This window comes from Petaurus breviceps, unplaced genomic scaffold, assembly GCF_028583685.1.
Source record: "Petaurus breviceps papuanus isolate PSGF00001 unplaced genomic scaffold, PetGlider_PUasm1.0 90165, whole genome shotgun sequence".
Taxonomy (NCBI): Eukaryota; Metazoa; Chordata; class Mammalia; order Diprotodontia; family Petauridae; genus Petaurus; species Petaurus breviceps.
This window is the reverse complement of record NW_027187189.1, coordinates 267017-291740: the sequence shown is the minus strand read 5'-3', so window position 1 is coordinate 291740 and position 24724 is coordinate 267017. Positions and strand designations below refer to the sequence as shown.

Sequence of the window (24724 nt, the reverse complement as noted above, 5' to 3'; positions counted from 1 at the left end):
ACAATGTTCTGCTTCTACTCACTTCACTCAGCATCAGTTCACACAAGTCTTTCCAGGTTTTTCTGAATTCTGCCAGTAAATCATTTCTTATAGCACAATGGTATTCCGTTACATTCATATACTACAACTTGTTCAGCCATTCCCCAATTGATGGGTATCCGTCAATTTCCAGTTTTTGGTCACCACAAAAAGAGCTGCTATAAATATTTTTGTACATGTGGGTTCCTTTCCTTTTTTTTAATAGGATTGGGTGAGAAAATGAATTTCTGCTCATTTTTTTAAATACAGAGGAGGGGGAAGTATGTGCTACAGATGTAAAACTTTGCATGTACAAAGTTGTGAGGCAACTTGAAAAGACTCATGGTGGAGAGGGACATTCACATCCAGAGAAGGAACTACAGTCTGAATGTAGATTGAAGCAAACTACTTACTCTCTTTTTTGTGTTTGGTTTGGTTCCTTCTTTCTCATTGTTCATTCCATCGCTTATAATTCTTCTTTACAACTTGACTAATGTTTAGTGTGAAGGTATTTGTAGAGCCTATATTGGATTCCATGCCTCAATGAGGGGGGAGAGAAGAAAGGGAGGCAGAAAATTTGGAACTCAAGGGATTGTGGGACTGAATGTCATAAACCAAAAGTAAATAAAGAAATTTTTAAAAAACTTAGCATGTACTTTCAAATGAGATCCCTGTATTATTAGTTTTACTTAGCTGTTTTACTTCTTTACACAATATTTCTCACAAAATGGGAGCAATCAGTAGATGTTTGTAATGTAAAAACAAAACCCATCAATAAAATTTAAAGTGAACTCCACCAAATATTTTGAATTAAAAAAAATAGAGGATTGATGAGGAAGAATGTTACTTCCTGACAGGTGGTGGATTCAATATGCAGAAGAAGATCTACATTTTTGGACCTGGGCAACATAGGAATTTGTTTTATTTCATTATGTACCTTTGTTACAAGGATTTTGTTTTCATTTTTCTTTTCCTTCTCAATTGGGGAAGGGGGAAGGGGAGGTGGGAGGGAGAAAAAAATAAATGCTTACTAATTGAGATATTTTAAAAGTAATTGGTTTACTTAATTACCTTCATTACTTTTTTTTTTTTAGTTTGGCCTTCAACCAGTTCTGACGTCTTCTAATTGTACTATCATCTTAGATAGTCTAAATCTCTCATTTTCCCCACGAGGATAGCATGAGATACTTTATCAGATGCCTTACTAAGATCTAGGTATATTACATATCGGCATTCCCCTGATACCAGAGAATTCCATTGTTGTTCAGTTGTATCCTACTCTTCATGACCCTATACTGTCTAAGGGATTTTCTTGGCAGATACTGGAGTGGTTTGCCATTTTCTTCCTCAGTGAATTAAAGCAAACAGAGGTTAAGTGACTTGCCCTGGGTCATACAACTAGTAAGTATCTGAGACTGGATTTGAACTCCAGGTCCAGGTCTCTATTTACTGAGACACCTACCTGCCAAAGAGTCCCATACCAAAGGACTTTGGGACTGGGGTTACAAATTTTCTAGACTTGTGATTTCATTGTAGTAGTCTCCCAGTGAGAAGACTTCCTCTAAGATGAACGATCTGAAACTGTTCTTCAACCTCTAGTCTACAGAGTTGCCTGAGGCATCTAGAAATTAAGTGACTTGCTTAGAATCACCTAGATGGTAAGTATCAGATGCTGGATTTGAATCCAGTCTTCTTGCCTTGAAGGCAGGCTTTCTGTCCACTATACCTAGCTGACTCTTAGGAGCTCTGTGGAAAAAAAAAAGTGAATTAAGGCAAAACTGGAATGACCTGTTCTTGAGGAAGCCATGATGACTCTTGATGGCCAATCACCTCTTGCTTTTTTAAAAATTATTTTTGGAGGGGGGAAGGCAGGGCAATTGGGGTTAAGTGTTTGAGGTTGGATTTGAACTCAGTTTTTCCTGACTCCATGGCTGGTGCTCTGTTCACTGTGTCACCTAGCTGGCCCAACCTCTTCTTTTTTTGATATTCACTAATCATGAATGATGTTTTTTCCAAGAAATTAAGTTCACATTTATTGGTCTATAGTGTATATAGGCTCTATTTTTTTCCCTAAAAAAACAAAAATCAGAACAACATTGATGATTCTCCAGTCTTGCAGTATCTCTCCCATTTTCCACAATTTTTCATGCATCACTGACAGTGGCACGGCAAGAATATCTGTCAGTTCTTACATTTGAGAATGGGATTCTTTGGAGCCAAGTGACTTGGGTTCATCAGAGGTAACAAGTTGTTCTCTTACAATCTTCTTTTTTTTTTTTTAAGCAATTAGGGTTAAGTAACTTGCTCAAGGTTATACGGCCAGTTATTTTGTGTGGGTGCCAAGTATCTGAGGGCAGAATCGATCCCAGGTGTCCTGACTCTGGGGCTAGCGCTCTTACTCACTGTGCCACTTGGCTGCCCGGACTTACAGCCTTCTTAATTATCTTAGGCAACAACTCTCTGTTGGTCCTTTTTGTTCTGTCATTTCCAATGCAAAGGTCATTCTCCTTGGCCGAAGGAAAAAAAAAAAGGAAGAAAAGAAAAGAAAATCCTACAAAACCCACAAACACATGAACAAAAAACAATAGAAGTGCAAGAATTGAGCAATTCAGCCTCTTCTCTCTTGTCAGTTATCATTAGCCCCAAACACTACAAGGGATGTCAAGGATAGCAATGGAGCACTTGGGCTGTTCATTAATCATCTCTCACTCTCATTGTGTGACTAGCTCATCGTTCAAAAACGTTTCTTTGATGGTATCTTTTATGCCCCACCTCCTTAGTAATTCTTTGTCTGTAATTATTATATCCTGCTCCTGCCTTCCATAACCCTTTCCACTGGCTTTTTTGGAGATCCTCAACTCCAAAGGTCCCTCCATTCTGCCCTGACATAGTTTAAGAGGAAAAAAAGCTTTTTATTGTTTTTTAACTTTCCACTCCAACCTTAGCTCATTCTGACCCTATTTTTACAGGACCTAGTTACATTCTTTTTATTGTTACCTCTTCTTGCTTCCATCTTCTGTACATATCATATCTGTCTCTTCAGACAACTCCCATTTTTCTTCCTCATGAGAAATGTTTCCCTTTGTGTCTTCAGAATTTCATTCTGGAAGTTTTCTCATTTCTCCTGGCATGACATTCCCTATAGAATTTTGTCCATGGGATCCTACCTACTGTTCCTCTGTAGTCTTTGACTCCGCTTTCCCCCAAATCAGAGATTTATGGCCCCTCCATTCCCCCCAGTCCTTTGATACCAAATACCTTTCCTGTTTACTAGAGTGTCTTCAACTCAAGCTTCTTCCTGGTCATCTCCATGCCATGCTTTCTATACTCCATTAGCTGGCTGCATCTTGGATCCCTCTCACTACTTTTGGGTCATCTCCTTGCCACTGGTCCATACCACTCCTTTCCAATTCTAGCTCTGAGAAGAGTAATCTCATCAACACAATCATTCTTAGTAAGGAAATGACAATCAATTGCTTTATGATTTCAATTGACTTTCCTGCTGACCATGACTACCCTATATGTGTTGTTTTCCCCTATTAAAATGTAGGTTTGTTGAGGGCAGAGACTGTCTTGTTTGTAGTTGTATCCCAGTGTTTGAGTAAAATATCTAACACATAGTAAATGCTTACTAGACCTTTTCCATTAATTTATTCTTTGATTTTTCTGGAATTCCCTCTAAAAAATCCCTAGCAGATATCCAGAGACACAATCTCTTTGCTTGGGGAGATCCTGATGTAGGAAGAAATCAGGGCACGTGCCCAGAAGCCAGATAGAAACACAGACAAAAGGCACAGAGTAATAGACAGTATAGGAAATGTTGGGGTTGGGAAAATCAAGTCTGTAAAGGATTCCTAGAGGAAGAGAGTGAAGGTGCAGAGATGAGGGGAGGGAAGGCTAGGAGCAAGGGAGGAGGAAGAATGGAGGAAATATATTCTTTGTTGGAAAGCCAGATTGGAAGCAGATGAGGTGTGAGTTGGGTATAGGTGTCAGATAGAGTAGTGAGTCAAAGTCAAGGGTGCTAAGAAGATAAGAAAAGTTGAAATAAAGGAGAAATGGGGGAAGGGGACTGGTAACCCAAGACAAAATATTGGGATTTGACTGGATAAGCATAAATTCAGAGTTGCAGGGCTGGAATGGATCCAAAAAGGTCATCTCAGTTATTCATCTTAGAAGAAGATATGAAGGGAAGACCTCTAAAGAGGGAAAAACCATCAGAGGGTGTTTGTGTGTTTGTGCATGCACATATGTTTTTCTGTTTGTGCAAAGTTTTCTTGAAATATTCCAATGGATCTGCAAATTCATTAGATTAGGTATTTTCTTCAGTGTTGCAGATCTCAACTCTTCCATGCTTACCATACTAAGAGATTCCCATCTACATCTTTCCTTAAGTTCATTACAGAGAGTACACCCAATGGGGTTGGTCAACTCCTCAAATTATTTTGACTTCAGGAGGATACCAGTGGAGCATTCAGGCTGCCCGTTGGTCATCAGTTACTCTTACGATGTAACTGGCCCATCTTTCAACATAATGTTCCTTTGATTGTATCCTTTATGCTCTACCTTCTTTGTGATTCTTTGTCTGTATGATGAATCCTCCTGCTTTCCATGACCCTTTCCATTGCCTTTTTGGAGATCCTCAATTTCAACTGTTCAGAGACTAAGGATTCCATGATTCCTAGCCATACAATATCATAGAAGGAATATGTCATGCATTTGATACCCCATTCCCCACATAGAACCTTCCCTTATTCTAAAGATAAATGATTAATAAGCAAAACTAACCCACAAAAGGACTGTTTGACAACTTGTGCCATATTCAGCACTAATAATCAACTTCCTACTGTGAAAAGGAAAGTATGTTTCATCATATGGAACCTGTAGAACCAACATTAGTCATTGTCTAATTCAAGTTCAACTACCTTTTTTTGTGTTGCTTTCCTTTGCATAATTGCAATTGTCATGTATATTATTCTGCTGACTTTACCCTACATCAGTTGTAAGTTTTCCCATGTCTCTTTAAATTTTCCATATCCATCATTTCTTATGGTGCAATGATATTGCATTATGGTTATGATTTCCCAATTAGTGGGAAATCATTCTAGATTTTTTGATGTGACAAAAAAGCACTGCTGACTATCTGGGTATATACAAGACCTTTATTTCTGTCATTGACAGGAATTTAGTATTCAGGATGACATCAAAGGGTATCTGTTTAGTAATGTTTTTAGTAATATTTTTCTCAGTTCCAAATTGTTTCACGGGATGATTGGACCAATTCATGGCTCCACCAACAGTGCGTTGATGCGCTCCCTTCCCCCCCCAGAGTCTCTTAACACTAACTCTATTTTGTATAATCATTGCCAGTTTGATGGGTATGAGATAAAACCTCAGAGCTTTAAACGTTTGTATTTCTTTTCTTATTAATGACTTGGAGCATTTTGTGCTTTTTCATGTGGTTATTGATGGTTTCATTCCTTCTTTTGAAAACTTTGTTCATATCCTTGGCAATTGATCTATTGGGCAACATCCTAGGCTTTTGAAAGCTGTATTTGTTGCAGGAAGAACAAGTAAGGGATGTACTCTGCTCTTGGCAGTTGGGATGCTATCAGGCAATAACAAAGGAAAGAACTATTCAACTCTTTTGCATCCATTTTCTCTATCAAAAAGTGTAGTCTTCAAACTAGAAACATGGTAAAAAAAGGAAATTGAAACCCCATGATAAATAAGGATGTGTGAAGAGAAAACCTCAGTTCAGGTCTCTAAGCTGGGACAAATTTTCACTTCTAGGGCACTGAAAGCATCAGCAAGTGGGATTTCAGAATCATCATCCATAGCCATCAAGGAATCCTGGAGAAGAAGTAAGGTACTCAAAGACTAGAGATGGACAAATGTTATCCCAATTTGAAAAAAGGTAGATTTCATAACCAATAGACTAATAAGTATGACGCTGGTCCCCAGAAACATTATAGAACAGATTATTAACATAACAAATGGTTTGTGGGCACTTAGAGAGGGAAGTGGGTATCACTAGAAAACAGCTTGGGTTCATTACAAAAAAGTCATGCTTTTCATTCATTTTCATATATTGAAATATTTGTGTTGGTTAATCATTAAGTTCACAATGAAAAATTATGTTTTTTAAAGAACAATGGGAGAAGACTGATGACACTGAAAAACTGGATTTTATAAGAACACGTGATTTTCTGAGGCAATGGGCGTCAAGTGATTTGCCCAGGGACACACAGCTAGTAAGTGTCTGAGGTCGAGATTTAAACTGACTTCAAGGCTGGTGCTTTATCCACCATGATACCTAGCTACCCCCAGATAATCATTTGAAAGAATTTCATGTTGTTGCTGTGGATGAGATGAAGACATGTGGAGTTTATTGACAATGCAATTAAGCAGATTTATAACTGGTTGGAAAGACAATAGTTGATAAAGAGCTGGTCTCTAAACAAAGACTTACTCTCAAATCCTGTCTCTGACATATACTTGCTGTATGGCCCTGGGCAAGTCACTTGATGTCTCAGTTCTCTAGGCCAATGGCTTCAAACTCATAGAGAAGACAATCACTCAATCATGCATAAGGATCCCTTCAGGGCCCATATTGATTTAGAAAAACACATATTAACATTATCTATGCCCTACTGTATTTTATTTTGTTAAATATTATAATCTGGCTCAGGCCCCAATTGGGAGTGTTGCCTGCAGTGCCTGACACCTCAGCTTTCAAAGATGCTAAATCATAATGAAGGTTCTGACCTCCAACAGTGGAAGGAGATCTGCACCTATACCAAAGAAATCATAGATCCATTCCCTATCCCAATATTTGACTGAATGTCTATAACCAATGAGTGTTGGTCAACACTGTCAAGCTGATTGGAGGTCTCTAGTGGAGTGCTTTTGGACCTGCCCCATTCCACATTTTAATCAACGGTATGGATAAAGACATAAAAGGATCATGAGAGAATAGATTTAGAGGTGGAAGGAAACTTAGTGCAATCCATTCACTTAAAAGATGAAGAACTGACATCCAGAGAAGACAAGTTACTTGCACAAGGTCACATAGGGAGCCACTGGCAGAACTAGGTTCTGAACTTGGGTTCAAGTTCCACTCCCCTTCTTCTAAACCACATTGCCTCCCTAAGGAGGCAATAATATTATCAATAATTAATCATAATAATGCCTAACATTTATAATGTGCTTTCTATTTACCAGGAACTGTGCTGAGCCTTTTACAATGATCTCATTTGATCCACACAGCCCTGAGAGGTAGGTGCTGTTATTATGTTTGTTTTTATTTATTTTTTTGCTTTTTGGAGGGGGGAAGGCAAGGCAATTGGGGTTAAGTGACTTGCCCAAGGTCCCACAGCTAGTAAGTGTTAAGTGTCTGAGGCCCAATTTGAACTCAGGTCCTTCTGACTCCAGGGCTGGTGCTCTATTCACTGTGCCACCTAGCCACCCCTATTATACTTGTTTTACAGATGAAGAAAATGAGGCAGGCAGAGGTTAAGCAGCTTGCCCAGGGTCACACAGTTAGTAAGGCTGGATATGAACTTAGAACTTCTCGATTCCAGGCCCAGAGCTCAATCCACTGTGCCGCCAGCTGCCTCCACAATAATAATAATTGTTGTTATTATTAATGGTTTTGTGGTATAGTAGGAAGAATACTACATTTGGAATCAAGGCACCAGGGTCTAAGGCCTACCTCTGACACTTTTCAGTCATCTCACCCTGAATATCTGAGCCTTAGTTTCCTTATCTGTAAAATATAGATAATAATGCTTGTACTTCTTACCAACTACAGGGTTATTTTTAGGGAAGCTTTTTGAAAATTAAGACCTTACTATAGAAGTATGAATTAAATTGCTTTCCTGGAAAGAATATGGAGGTTGGAGTCAGGAGACCTGAGTTCAATACTAACTCGAATATTTAATAAGCGTGTGATAGTAGACACGCCATTTGACCGCTCTGGGCCTAAGATTACTATCTGTAGAATAAAGATAATAATACTTGTCATGAAAAGCAGCAGGGATAGTGGACAAAGAGCTAACCTCAGAATCGGGAAGACCCAGGTTGAGTCCCACTTTTGACACATCCTAGCTGCATGGGCACAGTCAAGTAGTCTAGGCCCAAAAAGAGAACTCCTCCTTGGGCCTTCTCTATGTTGGTGGGATTACAGGTCAGGAATACACAATAAATAAATAAGCAAATGTTATCATAAATAAATTGCATAATTTATTTAGATTTTAATTTTATAATAAATAAGTACACACTATATCTATTTCAAAGGAGCATTGTAAAGAAAGTGCTTTGGAGACTCTCAAGCATCGTATAAATATAAATAAATGTGAATTCTGATGAGTGGGAGAGCTGGGGATTGAACCCAGGGCCTCTCCCTCCCAATCTAACAGGCTTTGTACTGCACTGCACTCCCTGGGGGCAATGGCTTGCCTCACCTTGGCGCCTCCCTACCTTTCCAGACTTATCCCGTCTTACTCCTTTCCACATAATCAATGGTCCTGCCTAACTGGATCACCCTTTGTCTTGAGCCCTCCCCTACCAGCCTCCCCAGAGAACAATGATCTGCTTTGCACAGCAGCTCAGGCTGCTCCTTAGGCCTGCAACACCTTCCCTCCCCATATTTGCCTACTGAATTCCTACTAATTCTTTAAAGCTGAAATCAAATGCCGCCTCCTTCAGGAAACCTTCCCGGATTCCCTCCATGGGTAATGGCCTCCATTTGCTTGCATCCTTTGGCTGTATGGGAAGCAGTGTGGCATAAAGGAGAGCATGCTGGTTTGGAGTGATCTTGAGTCCTGCCTCTTACACTTACCGGCTATGATCATGGGCAAGTTAAAACTCTGAGAACCTCTCCTCATCTATAAAATGGAGATAATAATACTTGTGGTACTGACCTCACAAGGCTGTTGTGAGGATCAAATAGCCTAACATTCATAAACACAAGTGTTAGCTGTTTGTAAAATGCTTTACAGATTATGAAGTATTTTATGCGTATTATCTCATTTGAGCCTCGCCACATCCCCGGGAGGCAGGTACACAATCATTATCATCCCCATTTAATAGATGGGAAAACTGAGGCTAAGAGAATAAATAACAATGATAATAATATCTAACGTTTATATTGCACTACGTTCCGGGCACTGTGTTAAAACGCTTCACCATTATGATCTCATCTAATTCTCACAACCATCCTGAGGCAGGTGCTATTATTATCACCCCCATTTTACAGATGAGGAAACTGAGGAAAGAAAAAATTAAATGACTTGCCTGTGATCATAGAATTAAAGTGTCTTTGTAAAGACTTTGTAAAGAGTCGGGATTTGAATTCAGGTCTTCCTAAATACAGCCCCAGCATCTTGTCCATTACAACACCTATCTGCCTGTGCTGTCTGTAATCCCTTCCAATGTTTATACCTTATTCCTCTACTAGCTTGTGTGCTCCTGGAAGGCAAGAACTATGTCTCTTCTAAAATACTTCTTGCTCCTCACACCTTGGACACTATAAGTGCTTAATTCATGCATAGTGTGTATGTGTGTGTGTTTTGAAATGGCCAATGTAGGAATTTGCTTTGTTTGACTCTGCATATTTATTACATGGGTATTGTTTTTCGTTCTTTGTTATTTTGGGGGGGGGGTGTTCTTTTTTTGGAGGAGGGGAAGTCAGGGAAATTGGGGTTAAGTGACTTGCCCAAGGTCACACAGCTAGTGTGTTAAGTGTCTGAGGTCAGATTTGGCCTCAGGTCCTTCTGACTCTAGGAGCCCTTGTTCTGTTTTGTTCTTTTTTTCAAAGGCAGGGTGGAGAAGGGATATGGAGAGAAAATAGAATTTAAAAAATTTTTAAATTTGTATGGAGCTTCTAGTCTAGTTGAAGATAAAGTCAACACACAAACCAAGGGAGAGCATGTTGTATATAAGTTAGTGTGGAAAGACCTTGTATGAGGTCAGCAGAACCAAGGTTCTGGACAGTCTTACTACAGTGAGTTTTGTTTTTTATTTTTTTGTAGGGCAGTTGGGGTTAAGTGACTTGCCCAAGATCACACAACTAGTAAGTGTTGTGTCTGAGGCTGGATTTGAACTCATGTCCTCCTGACTTCAGGGTGGGTGCACCACCTAGCCACCCCTATTTTTTATTTTTAAATACAAATCCAAGGGCCTGGGACTTCAGCTAGACTTAGAAAGCCCCACTAGGCCAATAAATTAATTTTCTTCTTTGTTTCACCAAACATTAAGCACTCACTGTGGACCAGGAACTGTACTAGGTAGGCACTGAGGATACCAAGATAAAAATCAAACCATACTTGACTTCAAGGAGTTTACATTCTGTTGGTGGGAGGGATGTCAAGGGGAGGGATAGAAGGCAACCTCCACACACAGATAAAGTAACTATAAAGTTATCTGAGGGGAGGCTAATTGAGGGTCTCAAGAAAGACCTTGTGTAGGAGGTGATATATGGGCTTAGCTTTAAAAGAAGCTAGTAGTTCCAAAAAGGCAGAAAGGAAGTAGGAGGTGCACTCTAGGCATGGAGCACAGACTAGCAAAGGCAAAGAGGTGGGAGATGGCATGTCCCATACAAGGAACAGCTAGCAGACCCATTTGATTGGAATGGAGAATTCATGGAGTCATGTGAGGAAACCTGGAAAGGTAAGTCTGAGCCGGATTGTGAAGGGCTTTAAATGCCAAGGAGGAATTTGTATTTTAGCCTGGAGGCTACAGGGGAAATACTGAAACCTCTTCTTGAACAGGGGGTCTACTTTTCTGTCTGTTAATTTGTTCAGTTCTATTTTGTTAACTAAGGATTTAATGTAAGATTTGGTTCCTCATTTTTATGCATCTTTTATGACTGGTCTTTGTTGATGGTTGATAATGCTTATAATCAAAAAAATATAAAAATGAAGGAAATAAATCTCTATCCTCATGGCAGACTAGTGGACGAAATATTGTACACATTGTTAGTTGTAGGAAACTAGGTGGTGCCATGGATAGAACACTCAGATAAAAGTCAGGAAGAACAAATCCTGATCAGACACTCACTGGACAACTTAACCTCTCTCTGTGCCTATTTTCTTTTCTTTTTTTTTTTCTGAGAGGGGAAGGCAAGGCACTTGGGGTTATGTGACGTTCCGAAAGTCACACAAAGTTAAGTGTCAAGTGTCTGAGGCTGGATTTGAACTCAGATCTTCCTGATTTCAGGGCCAGTGCTCTATTCACTGTACCACCTAGCTGACTCTCTATGCCTATTTTCTTGTCAGTACAATGGAGATAATAATAACACCTACCTCACAGGGTGTTGTGAGGAACAAAAGAGTTAAAATATGCAAAGTGCTTTACAAACCTTAAAGCACTATTATTGGGGTGGCTAGGTGGCGAAGTGAGTAGAGTGCCAGCCCTGGAGTCTGGAGGACCTGAGTTTGGTTCCGGCCTCAGACACTTAACACACACACACACACACACACACACACACACACACACACACACACACACTAGCCGTGTGACCCTTGGACAAGTTACTTAACCCTGACTGCCCTCCAAAATGCAAAAAAAAAGAAAAAAGCGCTATTATTGTTTTTCGATGGTTACTGCTGGTTATTACTCCAGGGCTACCGTATCCAATGATTTGGCTTGTTGTTTTTTTCTTTGTCACAAGGAAGAGTTCAGTCCGGAAGGGTTGTCGAGATGACTTTAATATAAAGACAAAAGATAAAGGTCTTTTTTAATATTAAAAATTATGCAGATGGGTAATTCCATGAATGATCTCCTTGTTCCATTAATACTTAGGGCTCAGAGGTGGCTAGAGCACCAGCCCTGGAATCAGGAGGACCTGAGTTCAAATATGGCCTCAAACACATAACACTTACTAGCCGTGGGACCTTGAGCAAGTCACTTAACCCCAATTGCCCTACCTTCCCCCCTCCAAAAAGAAAAGAGAATAAGGAAATATTTGGGGCTCAGAAAGAACCTGGGGAAAAATGGATTCTCTTTGGCAGTAGAATTGACTCAATGGGAAAGGGAGTAATATGTAGACTGGGAGATGGAAGGGTGAAGAGGCTGTTGTAAGAATTCAGGTTTGGGAAGACCAGTTGTAAGCAGGTGTGAAAAGAAAGGAGGGGACAGAATTGAAAAGACATTGAAAAAATGAGGGAAACAGATCGAAACATAGTGAAAGAAAAATAAAGTGATGCCTGAAATTTTGAGGCTAGAGGGGTGCCTGGTGGTATCACTGACAAAAATGGTCCAGTTGAAAGAGGTTGATGCTGGGTGGGGAAGAACTGATTTTTAGATGTTTTGAAATGTGAAGGGCCAATTGGAATATCAAGGTAGAAATGTCTAAGTAGGCAGTTTGGAATCTGGGACAAGAGTTGAGAGAAGATAGAGCTGGAGGTGAAGCTTTGGAAGTCACTCACACAGGGGTGAGAGCTGAAGGTGTGGGAGGAGGTGAGATCACCAAAGGGATGAAAGAATAGAGAATGGCGAGAGCTAAGGCCAGGGCCTTGAGAGATGCCCACAGAGAGGATGATGAGACACTAGCAGACAGGAATCGAAATAAGGACAATGCATTGTTATCCAAGCCAAGTCTTAAGAAGGAGGGCGTGGTTAAGACTAATAAAAGTCATTCCCAACAAACCTGTGAGGCACGTGGCAAAGGTATTGTTTTCCTTTCTCACAGAATGGGTCAGTCAGGGAACTCAAACGTGGGCCTTCTGGATGCAGAGACCGGGCTCCTTCCCTACACATGCCGGTACACAGTTGAAAATACTGTCAGGAGGTCAAGAAGAATGAGAACTGAGGAAAGATCACTGGATTTGACAGCTGAGGCATCATTGGTACCTTTTTAAGAGAGCATTCAGCTGAGTTGTGGGGGCAGAAACCAGATTTTAGGGGACCAAAGGAGAAGTGAGGAAATGCAGGCCATGTGTTCAAAGGGCTTGGCAGTAAAAAAAAAAAAAAAAAAAATATATATATATATATATATCTTTTTTACCTGTTGTCCACCCACTTATCTCCCATTTTCATATGCTCACACCCATCCTCCCAGGTTTCCATCCTCCCTCCAAAATCAAACATTAGTGGTCAGAAAGAGGTTTAGTTTTCAAATGGTTTAATAACATTAACAAATAAATATTCCAAATTGAATCAGCTACAGGGATATGGGCAAGGAAGAGAATGCTGTGGGATAGAGGGGGAGGCCATAGGGATAAAGCAGAGACCAAGGGCTTCTGTCGGGTGTTGATGGGAGCGCTCTCTTGCTTTTGCACTCTCTCTCAGGATCTTTCAGAAATGGAGAGGCCCTCTCCTGGATGGAGTCTCTTGATCAGAGACAGGGAGGGAAGCAAAAATCCCTAGCCAGGGTGGTCAGGGATTCATTTAGGATTGGTCAGGTAAAATAGGGAGAAGTAGAGGAAGCAGAATTGGGCTTTAGGAAGTGCCCAGGGATGCTGGCTTCCAGATATAACAAGAGGAAGGGTGGGGCAGGGGAGCAGGGCAGAGAACTAGCTGGGTAGAGTTGCAAGGAAAGCATGACAAGGTGAACAACAGACTGAATTTGAGTGGTTACTGGGAGGCCATGGAGTGATGCAGAAGATGGAGGGGACCCTCTCAGGACATCCCTTCAGCACTCATTCCCTGACGTAGACCCTGGTGCACACCACGTCATCTGCTGTCATGGTCTGGAAGGACAGAAACTGTGGTCTAGGGGAGGGGACCAAGGCAGTCCTCCAGATGGGTGGGGATAGGGTGAAGCCTGGCTCTTCTTGCCTCTGTTCCCCTTCTGGGGACTGGCAGAGGAGGCCTGCCTGGAGTTGGTGGTAGAAAGAAGCATGATTTTTCTCAGCCTCCCAAGTGTCAGTTCTTATGGGAAGAGAAGGCAAAGGTCCTTCCCAATATAGACCACAAAGAGGCTCTCCCTTCTTCCCTCCTGTCGTTCCAGTCCTGGCTTCTTATTCACCAGGGCCTCCTTGACTTCATGAAACCCTCCCACATAAAATGGAGCCAAGCTACATCTTATCCCCCAATTTTGCCCAGGTGTTAGCTTTCAGAAAATCAGGATATTTGAACATGGACTAAGGGTAGAGAAAGAAATCTAATGTTATCCCTGAGATTTCCTCTTCTGTTTCTCCCTTCATCCCCATGCCTAGACATCATTCCCAATATGGTAGAGATGGTAGAGGTTAGAGTTAGGTTAGGCAGTGGGGGGCAGCACACAAATGAAGCCTTATTCCATTCACCTGTGTGGGACACTTATTAGAACCAGTTAAGCCTGAGCTAGGGGATGGGAGACAATTTACTCCTGTGTAAGAGGAGATGGAGGGGAAAGAGCTTACCAGGATCAGTTCTCCATCGTTGGTCAGCTCCCGGGACCAGGAGGTCTTGGGTCCCTCCCCTTTCAGGAGTCTCTGTTCACAGACCATCTTGTTCTGGTTTTCCCACTTCACCAGGCTCTGAGGTGAGGAGGAAGAGTAAGTCTTTGTAATGGGGTGGAGATAGCAGGAGGCAAAGTCCCCACTAGTGCCCAGAGCAAGAACCATGGGCCATGCCATGGGCAAGAAGCTCTAAAGAGGCTCCCATGAGACATAGCCAGGTAGCTACTGGTTGTCACCAGAGGGGGGTGGCTGGATGGGGAGAAGTTCAGAAGGTGTTGAGCCCGTCAAGCCTTCCCAGAAGAAAGCTTCTTATTTTTAACTAATTATTCTTGCTAGCTAATTGCCAAGTTCAATTATTTCTAACCCATTTTAACTAGCTTAAGTGTTCCTGATGCCCTCTAAGTTTTGGTACTCTTAATTGTTTCACCCTAGTTATGGCTTCAGTAACAGGGATGGATGCCGTATCACAAGAAGACATAGATGGAGAATGAGACTCTGAAATCAGTACAATTTAGCTGAAGGTTTGGAAGCCAGATCATAGAACGGACTTTTTCAGTGAAGAAGGAGGTATCAGCCTTCCTGACCAAAAAAAGGGTAAAATGAAGCAGAAAGGTAAGCTCCAAAGAGGTAATCAGGATGTTATCCAGGGGTGGGGAACCTGCAGCCTCAAGGCCACATGTGGCCTTCTAGGTCCTTGGGTGCAGCCTCCTGAGTCCAAGTTTTACAGAACAAATACTTTTATTAAGGGGATTTGTTCTGTGGAGTTTGGATTCAGTCAAAGGGCCACACTTGAGGACCTAGAAGGCCACATGTGGCCTCAAGGCTGCAGGTTCCCCACCCCTGTTATAGCCTATTCCAGCCATTTCCCTCTCCCATCCCTCACCCCATAAAGAACACTAACCTTACAGGGCCTTCCATCAACTGTTTGCTCCTCAAACTCTTCCCCAATTTTGAAGTTAATCTCAGTGGTCCTCACAGTGGTAAAAGTTTTGATGTAGAAACTCTCTCCATCCTGTTTAATCTCCACTGCTGGCTTTGAGGCGGCTGCCACAGCAATCTTTCTTAGCATCACATTCACCCCTGCCGTGGGATGAAGAAGTTATAACTTCCTGCCCATGGATGTAAGAATCCCTCTCTGTTGCAAGGTATCACTGGGGAGGATACCCCCACTCTTCAAGAACCCCACACTAAGCACCACCTGTTACAGGGCCTCTGGACAGCTGGTACCCTAGAGCAGTGCCTCTCCCTTGCCTCCCCCTCCCCGAGCATGGGGAAGAGCCCTGAATTTGGAGTTGGACAACTGAGAATACAGAAGAGATGCTGATGTTTGCTGAACTGAAATGATAACTGTCTTCAAACATTCACAGGCTTGAAATGTAGTAGTGCTGGCCAATTTTAATTTAAGAGATTTAATTGAAGAGGATTTAAGAGATTAAATGTGGTTCAGTTCGGCTCCAGAGGACAGACACAGTGGACCATGACAGTAGGAAGGTGATGCCATGACTGTCAAATGAAGTGGATTTAAGTGAGGCAGGGCTGTGCAAAGTCACCAGCCCCACTTTCTCCTCCAGAGCCAAGTGGCAAGGTATAGATCAGGATGACTGGAGATGAACCCTGGAAGGACACAGTATGATATGGTGGGAAGAGCACTGGATATGAAGACATATTTTGAAAGTGGGTTCCTCTGTGCTCCCTTTGTGACTTAGAACAAGTCCTTTCTCCCTGAGTCTTTTCCCCCCCTCTTCTGTAAAATGGAGAGGTTTAACCAAAGTGTCTAAGGTCCCCTAGAGGGTCAAATTCCATGATCCTCCAAAGTAGTACCAAAGGCCAAGGTTATATAAGAGATTTTCACACAATTTAAGGGAAAAAAAATGTATTAATAAGATTGGAGGTGGCTAGGTGGTGCAGTGATTAGAGTATTGGCCCTGGAGTCAGGAAGACCTGAGTTCAAATCCAGCCTCAGACACTTAACACAAAACTAGCCATGTGACCTTGGGCAAGTCACTTAACTCCAATTGCCCTTCCTTCCCCCCTCCAAAAAGCAAAATAAATAAACAAGCAAACAAACGAATGAATGAACTATCCAAAAGTGGGATTGAACCATGGGATCCTCTTCATTTTAAGTAGAGGGCAGGTGACTGTTCACTGGGAATATTTGCCAAAAGGATCCATGATTTGGATACAAGTTGGAAGACATGATCTCTAATGTTGAATGTCTCTGTTCCCTCTCTCAATAAAGCATTTATTGAACACCTGTAATATGCCAGGTCCTATGAAGAAGAATAGCTAGCACTTCAAAGTTAGTAAAGCACTTTACATAGAATATCTCCTTTGAACCTCAAAACAAGTCCAGGAAATAGGGGCTATTATTATCTCCATTTTATAATTAGAGAAACTGAGGCACACTGGTTAGATGAGTTGCTGAGGGTCACATAGCTAGCTAACACTTGTCTGAGACAGGATTTGAACTCAGGTCTTCTTGACTTCAACTCCAGCATTCTATCTACTAGAAGGTCTGTCCTCAAGGAGTTTACCACTTGGGAAATAATTCCTATCTGTTTTGATGTAGTATTTCTAAGCACCTCATAAATACCTCACTGTATTGGGAAAAGTACCCTGGAGTCAGGTAGGTTGCTCAGTGGATAGAGCACCAGCCCTGGAGTCAGGAGGATCTGAGTCCAAATTTGATTTCAGATACTTACTAGCTATATGACCCTGGGTAAGTCACTCAACCCCCACTGCCTCTAAAAAAAAAAGAAGAATCCTGGCTCTGTCAGTTACCTATTGTGTCAAATTGGGCTAGAACCAGCTATGAGAGCTAATTGTTAAATTTTCAGTTGGGGCATTTATAGCTCAGAATCAGCAAATGCTACAAATGAGGGTTTGGTTTAATGTGCTTTTTAAAAAATTGTCTAGACTTAAGAAAGTGATGGAGAAAAGATTACCAACGAAGACTAAACTTTAAAATGTGTTTTGTGTTTTTCCCCCTTTGGGCAATCTATTGTTAAGTATTTATCAGCAGCCCAGCTGCCTCTGGGCTTCAGTTTACTCTTCTGAAAATATGAAGAGGTTAATAGGATTAACATTCAAGGTATCTGGCTTAGTTGACTTGAGAGTCCCATGTATTTCTTGTGTAATAGGGGTGGTCAAAGGAGCCCCCTCATTGTTAGATATGACCTCTGTAGGCCCCTTCCCATTCATGCTCCATGGAGTGGCCTCAGTAGATTTGGGGGGGGGGGTGCGGGGAACAGGAGTATGTATATGTAGTCCCATGACTACATATAAATCTGCCTTCTACAAAGGGATGAAATTAGCATTTAATTAGCTTCCTAAACCTGGCATTGAATTAGTATTTACTAAACAGGTTGTTCCTAGTAATCTGATTTTATTGGTAGCAATAAAAAAGAGGTGCTTTGCCTTCAAAAAAAAAATATGAAAGATTTGGGCTAGGTAATCTCTTAGGAGCTAAATTGCTCAAAATGGTACTAGGGTGGGGAGGGGAGGTCTAGGAAGGCTTTTTGAGAAGATAGGATTAGAGAAAGGCCTTGAAGATATGAGGCCAAGAGGAGGGAGACAGTCTCTGATATTTTTCTCCCCTAGGTTTTTCGGTATTTATTAGTCCTATGACTAAGAATCAAGGCACCTGGGTCCCCTGCACCTCTGGGTCCAAGCCTCTATGAGAACTGTCTCTAACAACCTCTCCCTGTCTCTGTGGCTTTCCTAGAAGTGAATCAGGGCTGGCTCCTAGCAGGGAGGGGCATTTTCCCCTCCCTTCACACCCTGGCATTTCCTGGGGGCCACTCCTGCTAGTCACTCCTATGGCCTCCAAGAACCTGCCTTCTCTCACCCACTATTCATGGTGGTGTCTTGGATTCTATAGAGCCTTTCTCCAGCAACTTTTCCCCTAAGGGTGCTGGTGAATCTTGGTGTCCAGACTTCCCTCCACAGGCAGCCAACAAGAGGACCTGAGTTCCCTCCCCTGACTCTCAGTCCTTTGGACCCCACCTCACCCTAATCTTTAGTTCCATCTTTTCCCTTTGTCTGCCCTGTTTGCCCCCAGTGGCCTTTGGGTCCTCCCCTCAGGCTGTCAGTTATCATTCTGGCCTTCTCTCAAACATGCCCGAAAAGGGGTATGGGTTAGAGGGGCTAATTTTTCCTCAATCTCCACCAGAAGGAAGTTCTTACCTCCTTTCTCTGCTTGCCTCCCTTTTGGTATAGGGAAGTCCTTCTTGCTGTCTGGCCTCTAGATATGAGTATCTTAACATGGGGTCCATGAATCTGTTTCTATTGTGTATTTCAATAAACTTGGTTTCCTTTTTAATTCTTTGTATTTTATTTTGTGTATGAAAACTTGTTCTGAGAAGGGATCCATAGACTTCATCAGACTGCCACAGGAATTCATGACAAAAAAAAAAGTTTAAGAACCTAGAACTTTAGATTCTGGCTTCAGGCAAAATTAAAGTCAGACCAGATAAGGAGAGGGAACAATTCAGTGGTGAAGGGTAGGGGAGAATAAAAGGCCATAGAGAGGAAAGGGAATGTTTGGGTCCTTTTGGAGAAGACACAACTCACATATAGTTCTATAGTTTCTATAGTTCTTTAAGGTCTACAAAGTGCATTTCTTTAAAAAGTTCCATCTTACAGATCAGAAAACTGAGGCACAAGATGGATGTCTTCTTCATAAGTGAAGGAATGAAAATTCACCTAGCCCACTATGTCTTCCCAGCCCCAGGACAGACTACCCTTCATATACCATCTAGTCTATTCTCCTGGGCTTCTTGAAATCATTCCTGTCCTCAAGCTCATACTACCCCCACACACACATCCCACAATCCCCACCCACTTTCCATTTCTTTCTTTGAGCACAGTCATCAATACTACCATAGCTCTGTAAAGTACATATCAGTGGAAACCAAATTCCTTGCCTTAATTGTGTAGACTTCCTCCCAGTTAGAATGTTATCTCCAGGAGGGAGGGACTGGCTCATTTTCTTGGTAGTTGTATTCCTGGTCCTTAGAACAGAGCCTAGAACCTGGAAGGACTTGGTAAGTGCTTTTCATTTTTTTCATGGTTTAATGATTTAAGTGGCCATGGGCACTCACATTGAGGAAAATGTCAGAATTGAGAGACAGACCCAAAAGAGCCTGGGAGCCAGGAGGTTCAAGTCCTTCAAGTCCTTTCGAAGAGCAGGATACCAGGCAAGAGTTTGGCCCAATCATAGAACCACCCATGATCCACAATGAAGGGCTTGGGAATTTCGGGAAACTGACCCGGGCACCAGGCCCTGATGTCACTTCCGTCAACCAGAAATTCCCACCTGTTCCCTGCTTCTGGGAAGACAAGGAAAGAAGATCACATTTCTACATTGCTTTGAGACTCATAAAGTACTTTCCTCACAACAACCCAGAGAGGCTTGAATTTATATCACATTTAAGGTTTGCCAAACACTTTACGTGTTATTTCATTTGCTGAGGTAAGTAGTACAATCATTAAATCCCATTTGACAGATGAGAAGATTGAGAGGGAGGGATCTGACATCATATCTGACATCAAGCCAGAGCTCGGGCATGAGCCCAGGTCTCCTGACACTTGTTCAGCCCCCACACCTCCCTCCTTCTTCCTTTAGTCATTTATTCTAGGCATTTCCCAGTTTCTCATTCTCCCTCTCTGATCCCTCCCCATACCCATTTCAGTCAGCTCGATACAGGGGAGATTTGAAATCAGAAGACATGAATTGGAATCCTGTCTCTTCTAATTATTTCAGTGACCATGGATAAGCCCCAACTTCTCTGGGTTTCAGGTTCCTTATCTGTAAAGTGAAGGAATTGTTCTAGATGACCTCTAAGGCTCCACTTCTCCCTAAGTCCTATAATCCTTTAAGAGACAGACCCCAGTGAGGCCTCTGGAAAATCTTCCTTCTGAGTTAAAGAGGTTGTCCCTCCCCTCCATGCCCATCCCTATCACCCTGGGCCCAGCCCCTCCCCCCAGGACTCTTTGTCTGTTCTCTCCTCCAACTTTTATTGGGGGATGGAGAAGCAAAGAGGAGCAAAAGGAAGGGAAGGAAGTGAGGGAGCCCAAGGTGTGACCCTGAGTCCCTGGTCCTACTCACTCCCTTCTTCCCTTCCCAGTTCCAGGCCCTGGGCTGGACTGGACGAGAACTGAACCCTGCAGGAAGGCAGCGGGTGGGGGCGAGCTGGGAGGTCAGGGCAGCAGGATTCCCTCTCCACCTCCAGATTCTACTGAGCCTTGGCCTGCCTCCAGCCCCACATTTCTATTAACAAGAACACAAACATTTCTCTGCCCCAGGGCAGAACCCCTAGGTCCTGGGAGGGGAGAGGAGCTGAGGACTCCTTGAGGAGGATCCAGGCGTCTCCTTCCAGGAAGCCCAGAGGAGAGGCTTTCTTTCTCCAACTGTCCCCTGGTGCCCTGACTCCAAAGCTAAAGACACACGATGCACTGGTATTATTTATCCCTGAGATCTCAAAGCATTTATCTCCTTTGAGGGGAAGGGAACAGTTAGAGATGGAAAACCAGACTACCCAGAAGAGAAAACAGGATTGGGAAGGGTAAAATAACCATGCTTCCTGTTTTACCTACCTCTGGCCCACTGACAGAGAAGGGAATTACTTACATAGTAGGACTTGGAGAAGAGGAGTAAAACATGGGCATCCCACACCTTCATGCCAGGTAGAGATGCCAAACCAGGAGAATAAGATGAAGGGCAATAAGCCTATTAGCTCAATTCACATAGGGCTTTAAGGTTACAAAACACACTCATAACCACTATCTCATTTTACTCTGGTAATCACTTTCTAAGATAGGCAGTGCAACTATTATTATCTTCATTTTATAATAATAATAATAATAATAATAGCAATAATAGCTAGCAGTAATGTAGAACTTTTTTATCTTCACAACAGAATCAGATTTTACAGATGAGGACACTAAGGCAGAGAACAGTTAAGGATTGCTAAGAGTTATACAGCTAAGAAATGTCTGAGGCCAAATTTGGACTCAGCTCTTCCTGACTCCAGGCCTGGCTTTCTATCCATTGAGTCTCCCAGAGGAAACTGAGACTCTTTAGGGACAGGTCATGTAACTAGTAAGTGGCAGAGCTGGGACAAAAGCCGGGGGGTCTTCTATCTACTGTACTAAAAGTCAAGCCATCCCAGATGACTTCCCAGGGTAGAGGTGGGAAGGGAGTGTGGTGGTGTCAGGGGTTTGTCCTCTTCCCCTCCCCCACTGGAGCACAATCAGGGAGAGGCTTCTGATGATTTCAGCTGACTTTGGTGATATGTGTTTGTCTAATGGGTCTGTTTTCAATCTGTCCCCAGCAGGTTCTGGGGAGGACACGTGGCTCTGAGGGGACCCTGCAGAGAGGACAAACAGAATGGAGACAGACAGACAACAAGGTCAGGTCTCAGATCTCACTTTCCAGCTGGGGCTGGGAGAAGCAGAGCTCTTGCTTCATTCCCCTTTAGAGTAGATTTATCTGGACAGAGCTCAGGGAGGACAAAGCTGGGGGGGGGGGCAGAGAAACAGTCCCAGACTCTGAAGGGGGATTCTCCAGAGATCTGCCTGGGCTCCATTCCATGCAGGGTAGAACAAGAGAAGTATAGATTAGACTAGAAGAAACTTCCAAACAGTCAGCAGTAAGATACCGGGATGACCAAGTCTCCAAACTACCTGGCCCTGGGGAGGGCAGAGTTTTATAATTGCTAAGATCCTATCCAGCTCCACTTTGCAACTCTATGACATTCTAACCCTGATCTAGAATACTCCATAGGGTCCTAAGTCATACTATCTGTCCCTTGCCTTGTAGGGTAACCCCTGCTCAGTCCCCAAAGTCTTCTTTCTCCTCTCAGGAAGGACCATAGCAGCACTATTTGCCTCTTTTTGCTGTTCTGTTCTGTCTACAGCCTTAGTCCCTCCTGTTATCTAACTTTCAGTCCTTTCCCACAGCAGAATCAGTTACTCCCTCTGTCCTGTTATTTTTCTTCAGGGTCCTGGACCCTAAAGACACCATCTTCCTTCACCCTGAACTAACACTGATTTAGATGTTAAGAGACCTGGGCTCCAAGCCCTACCTCTGCCACTAACTTGCTGTGAAACCTAGAGCAGATCACCCCACCTCTGTGAGCATCATCTGTAAAGTGGAAGGGATCGGGGAGAAGCCAAATTAGATGATCTCTCTAAGGTTCCACACAATTCTGACAATCTGTAGCCTCCTGGGTCTCTGAACCCTCTGTATCAGATTTCTTTCTTAAATCCTCCAATGTATCCCCCTGCAGTCAGAGTGAGAACAATTGAAATCAGAGATAGAGAGGAGGGTCTGAAATGAAGGAAGGCTACAATTCCTAGGTGGTCCCTCACGCTTCCCATACTCCTTCAGCAGGTGAGCCCTGCCTAACCAGCATGGGGGGAGGGGGGAGGGGGAGAGTGGGAAGAAAGAAGAGAGCTGGGGTTTGTGGAGAGGGGTGGGGTGGAGAGAGAATTGGGCTTCATGCAAAGCCATTTGATGAAACCTAAGAAAGTGATAATTATCCAGAACTATTTTCCTAGGATCCAGAAGCTGCTGGTGGAAAATATTCGTCTCACAGAATGGGGGTGGGGAGGTAAGAATAGAGCAGGAGAGAGCGAAAGCGGGATGGCTAAGGATAGAGGTATGCAGAAGGGAGTCTGAAATGGGTACAGGATGCCTGGGTTCTTGAAAAGAACTGGGAATTAGGGAAATGGCTCAGTCCTAGGAAGGCAAGGGGACCCCAAGCTGGGTCAAGCATATTTTTAATTGGATGGAGGAAGGGACCAGGGAGAGCTGGGAGCCACCCACTTCCCCATCAAGAACCTCCTAGGGACTGGATTACTATTCATCACCCATATAAAAGAATATTAAAGCGACTGGGGCCAGGCAGACCCAGGCATCTAGCTCCTGGAGGAATTTTCCCAGGTATGACATCTGGGGATGCAGACAGCCAATCAAGCCTCAGCTGGCAATCTTATCAAGTTTAAACCCCCTAAAGAAGCCTACTTGCCCCCGTCTCTATCCAAACCAAGAAATTCACCCTTCCCAGCGTTTTAAATCATTAGGGATGGAGGACTGCTAGGATGACTCCCAGGAAACTTGGGTAGAATTCAGGTGTCCAGTCCCTCACACCTTCCTTCCCTGGGAGAATCGAAATATCTATGATTCTCCTTTCCTCCTCCAGGGACCCATATATCAGGCACACACCACAGTCTGGAGGAGAGGAACTGAGGCATCTCCCACCCCATCTCTCAAGACTTTGACAATTTCCTCAACCCTCACCCTCACTTGGGATAGGGGGAACTGGCAAGAAATGACCCAGGCATCAAACATCTCCCCCTCCCCCAGTCACTTACCCCCTTCCCGGGGTGTCTCTGGGTGTCTGGCACCTCCTCTCTCCCCAGGGACCCATTCTTATTCTGACCACCCAGGGCTAATCCCAGAGCCTTTCTCACCCAAAGCCTTAAGCAAGTCCTCAAAGTTTTCTGAACGGATGATCTTCCAGTTCCCGGAGAAGTTGGACATCTTGGCAAAAGTGGGTAAACTTTCCCTTGGAAATGGGGCTTGGAGGACTGGAAGCTCCGGGAGACACCTCCTCCTCCTTCCCACCGCGGGATCTCTAAGCACCACGAGCGAAAGGAGACAATCACAGAGAAACCCCAAAGCCGGGAAAGGGATCCGGCTTGGGCTCCTTTTATAAGGGCCACTGGCCCCGCCCCCGCTCCTCGGCCTCCGCCCCTCCGCTCCGCCCCACCCCATCCTCTCTCCACCTGGCGGGGCCCGGCTCTCCTTCGCTAGCAGCCGGGACTTGGAGATGCCAACTCCAATCCCCATCCTCAGAGATCCGGGCTGATCCTTTCTCCCCTCCCCACAGCGTGCATCCCTTCCTCTCTTGTAACCTGGGTCCGTGACATGGAGGCAAGGGGAGATGAAGGTTCTGAAACTCTACAGATTTCAGAAAGAGGAGGAAGAAATGGAGAGGTTCTCGTTTTCAGTGAATGGGACAGCTAGACTGGGAGAATACACTCGCTGGGCACAGGGACAGCCAAGAAGCCGATGGTGAGGAAGGGGGGGAGCAGAATTGGAAAGCTCAGTACCTGGACCCCTCAGGCCCGTTTCCTTTTCCCCACCTCCTATCCAGGGTTCCACCTTGAAACTCTACTTCTCCACCCCTTCCTCTCTCCACACACTCCCCACCCTCTTTCAGCCCGAGCTTCAGCCAAATCGTCCAGATGAACCTCGGTACTCTGATTCTGGCAGATCTCCAAGCGCTCTAAAGCTGTTGTCCGAGCCTACTGCA

At 43.5% G+C, this 24724-nt stretch overlaps 1 protein-coding gene and 2 long non-coding RNA genes across 4 annotated transcripts in view; 1 reads left to right on the top strand and 2 right to left on the bottom strand.

Annotated features, from left to right (window-relative positions):
- The window catches only part of LOC138176749 (uncharacterized), a 42513-nt gene extending 35126 nt beyond the window's left edge, over nucleotides 1–7387 (top strand). The window contains exons 3-4 of the long non-coding RNA XR_011172381.1: nucleotides 5809–5884; nucleotides 7240–7387. This is a non-coding gene — a long non-coding RNA (uncharacterized lncRNA). The remainder of the gene's footprint in view (nucleotides 1–5808; nucleotides 5885–7239) is intronic.
- Nucleotides 7388–11104: 3717 nt separating this feature from the next.
- Nucleotides 11105–13016, bottom strand: LOC138176748 (uncharacterized). The gene is made up of 2 exons (XR_011172380.1): nucleotides 12668–13016; nucleotides 11105–11722 (listed from the first exon to the last, which is right to left on the bottom strand). It is a non-coding gene; the product is annotated as an uncharacterized lncRNA (long non-coding RNA).
- A 108-nt stretch (nucleotides 13017–13124) lies between these two features.
- On the bottom strand, nucleotides 13125–24091 carry CRABP2 (cellular retinoic acid binding protein 2). 2 transcript variants are annotated; one of them, XM_069107574.1, is made up of 4 exons: nucleotides 23880–24091; nucleotides 15304–15482; nucleotides 14364–14480; nucleotides 13125–13835 (listed from the first exon to the last, which is right to left on the bottom strand). In XM_069107574.1, the coding sequence occupies exons 1-4, from the start codon at nucleotides 23947–23949 to the stop codon at nucleotides 13659–13661; spliced, it is 543 nt and encodes a 180-aa protein (XP_068963675.1). In that variant the 5' UTR covers nucleotides 23950–24091; the 3' UTR covers nucleotides 13125–13658. The 2 variants fall into 2 exon arrangements, with proteins under 2 accessions (XP_068963675.1, XP_068963676.1); XM_069107575.1 differs by having other exon boundaries at nucleotides 13125–13709.
- Between the last annotated feature and the right edge of the window lie 633 nt (nucleotides 24092–24724).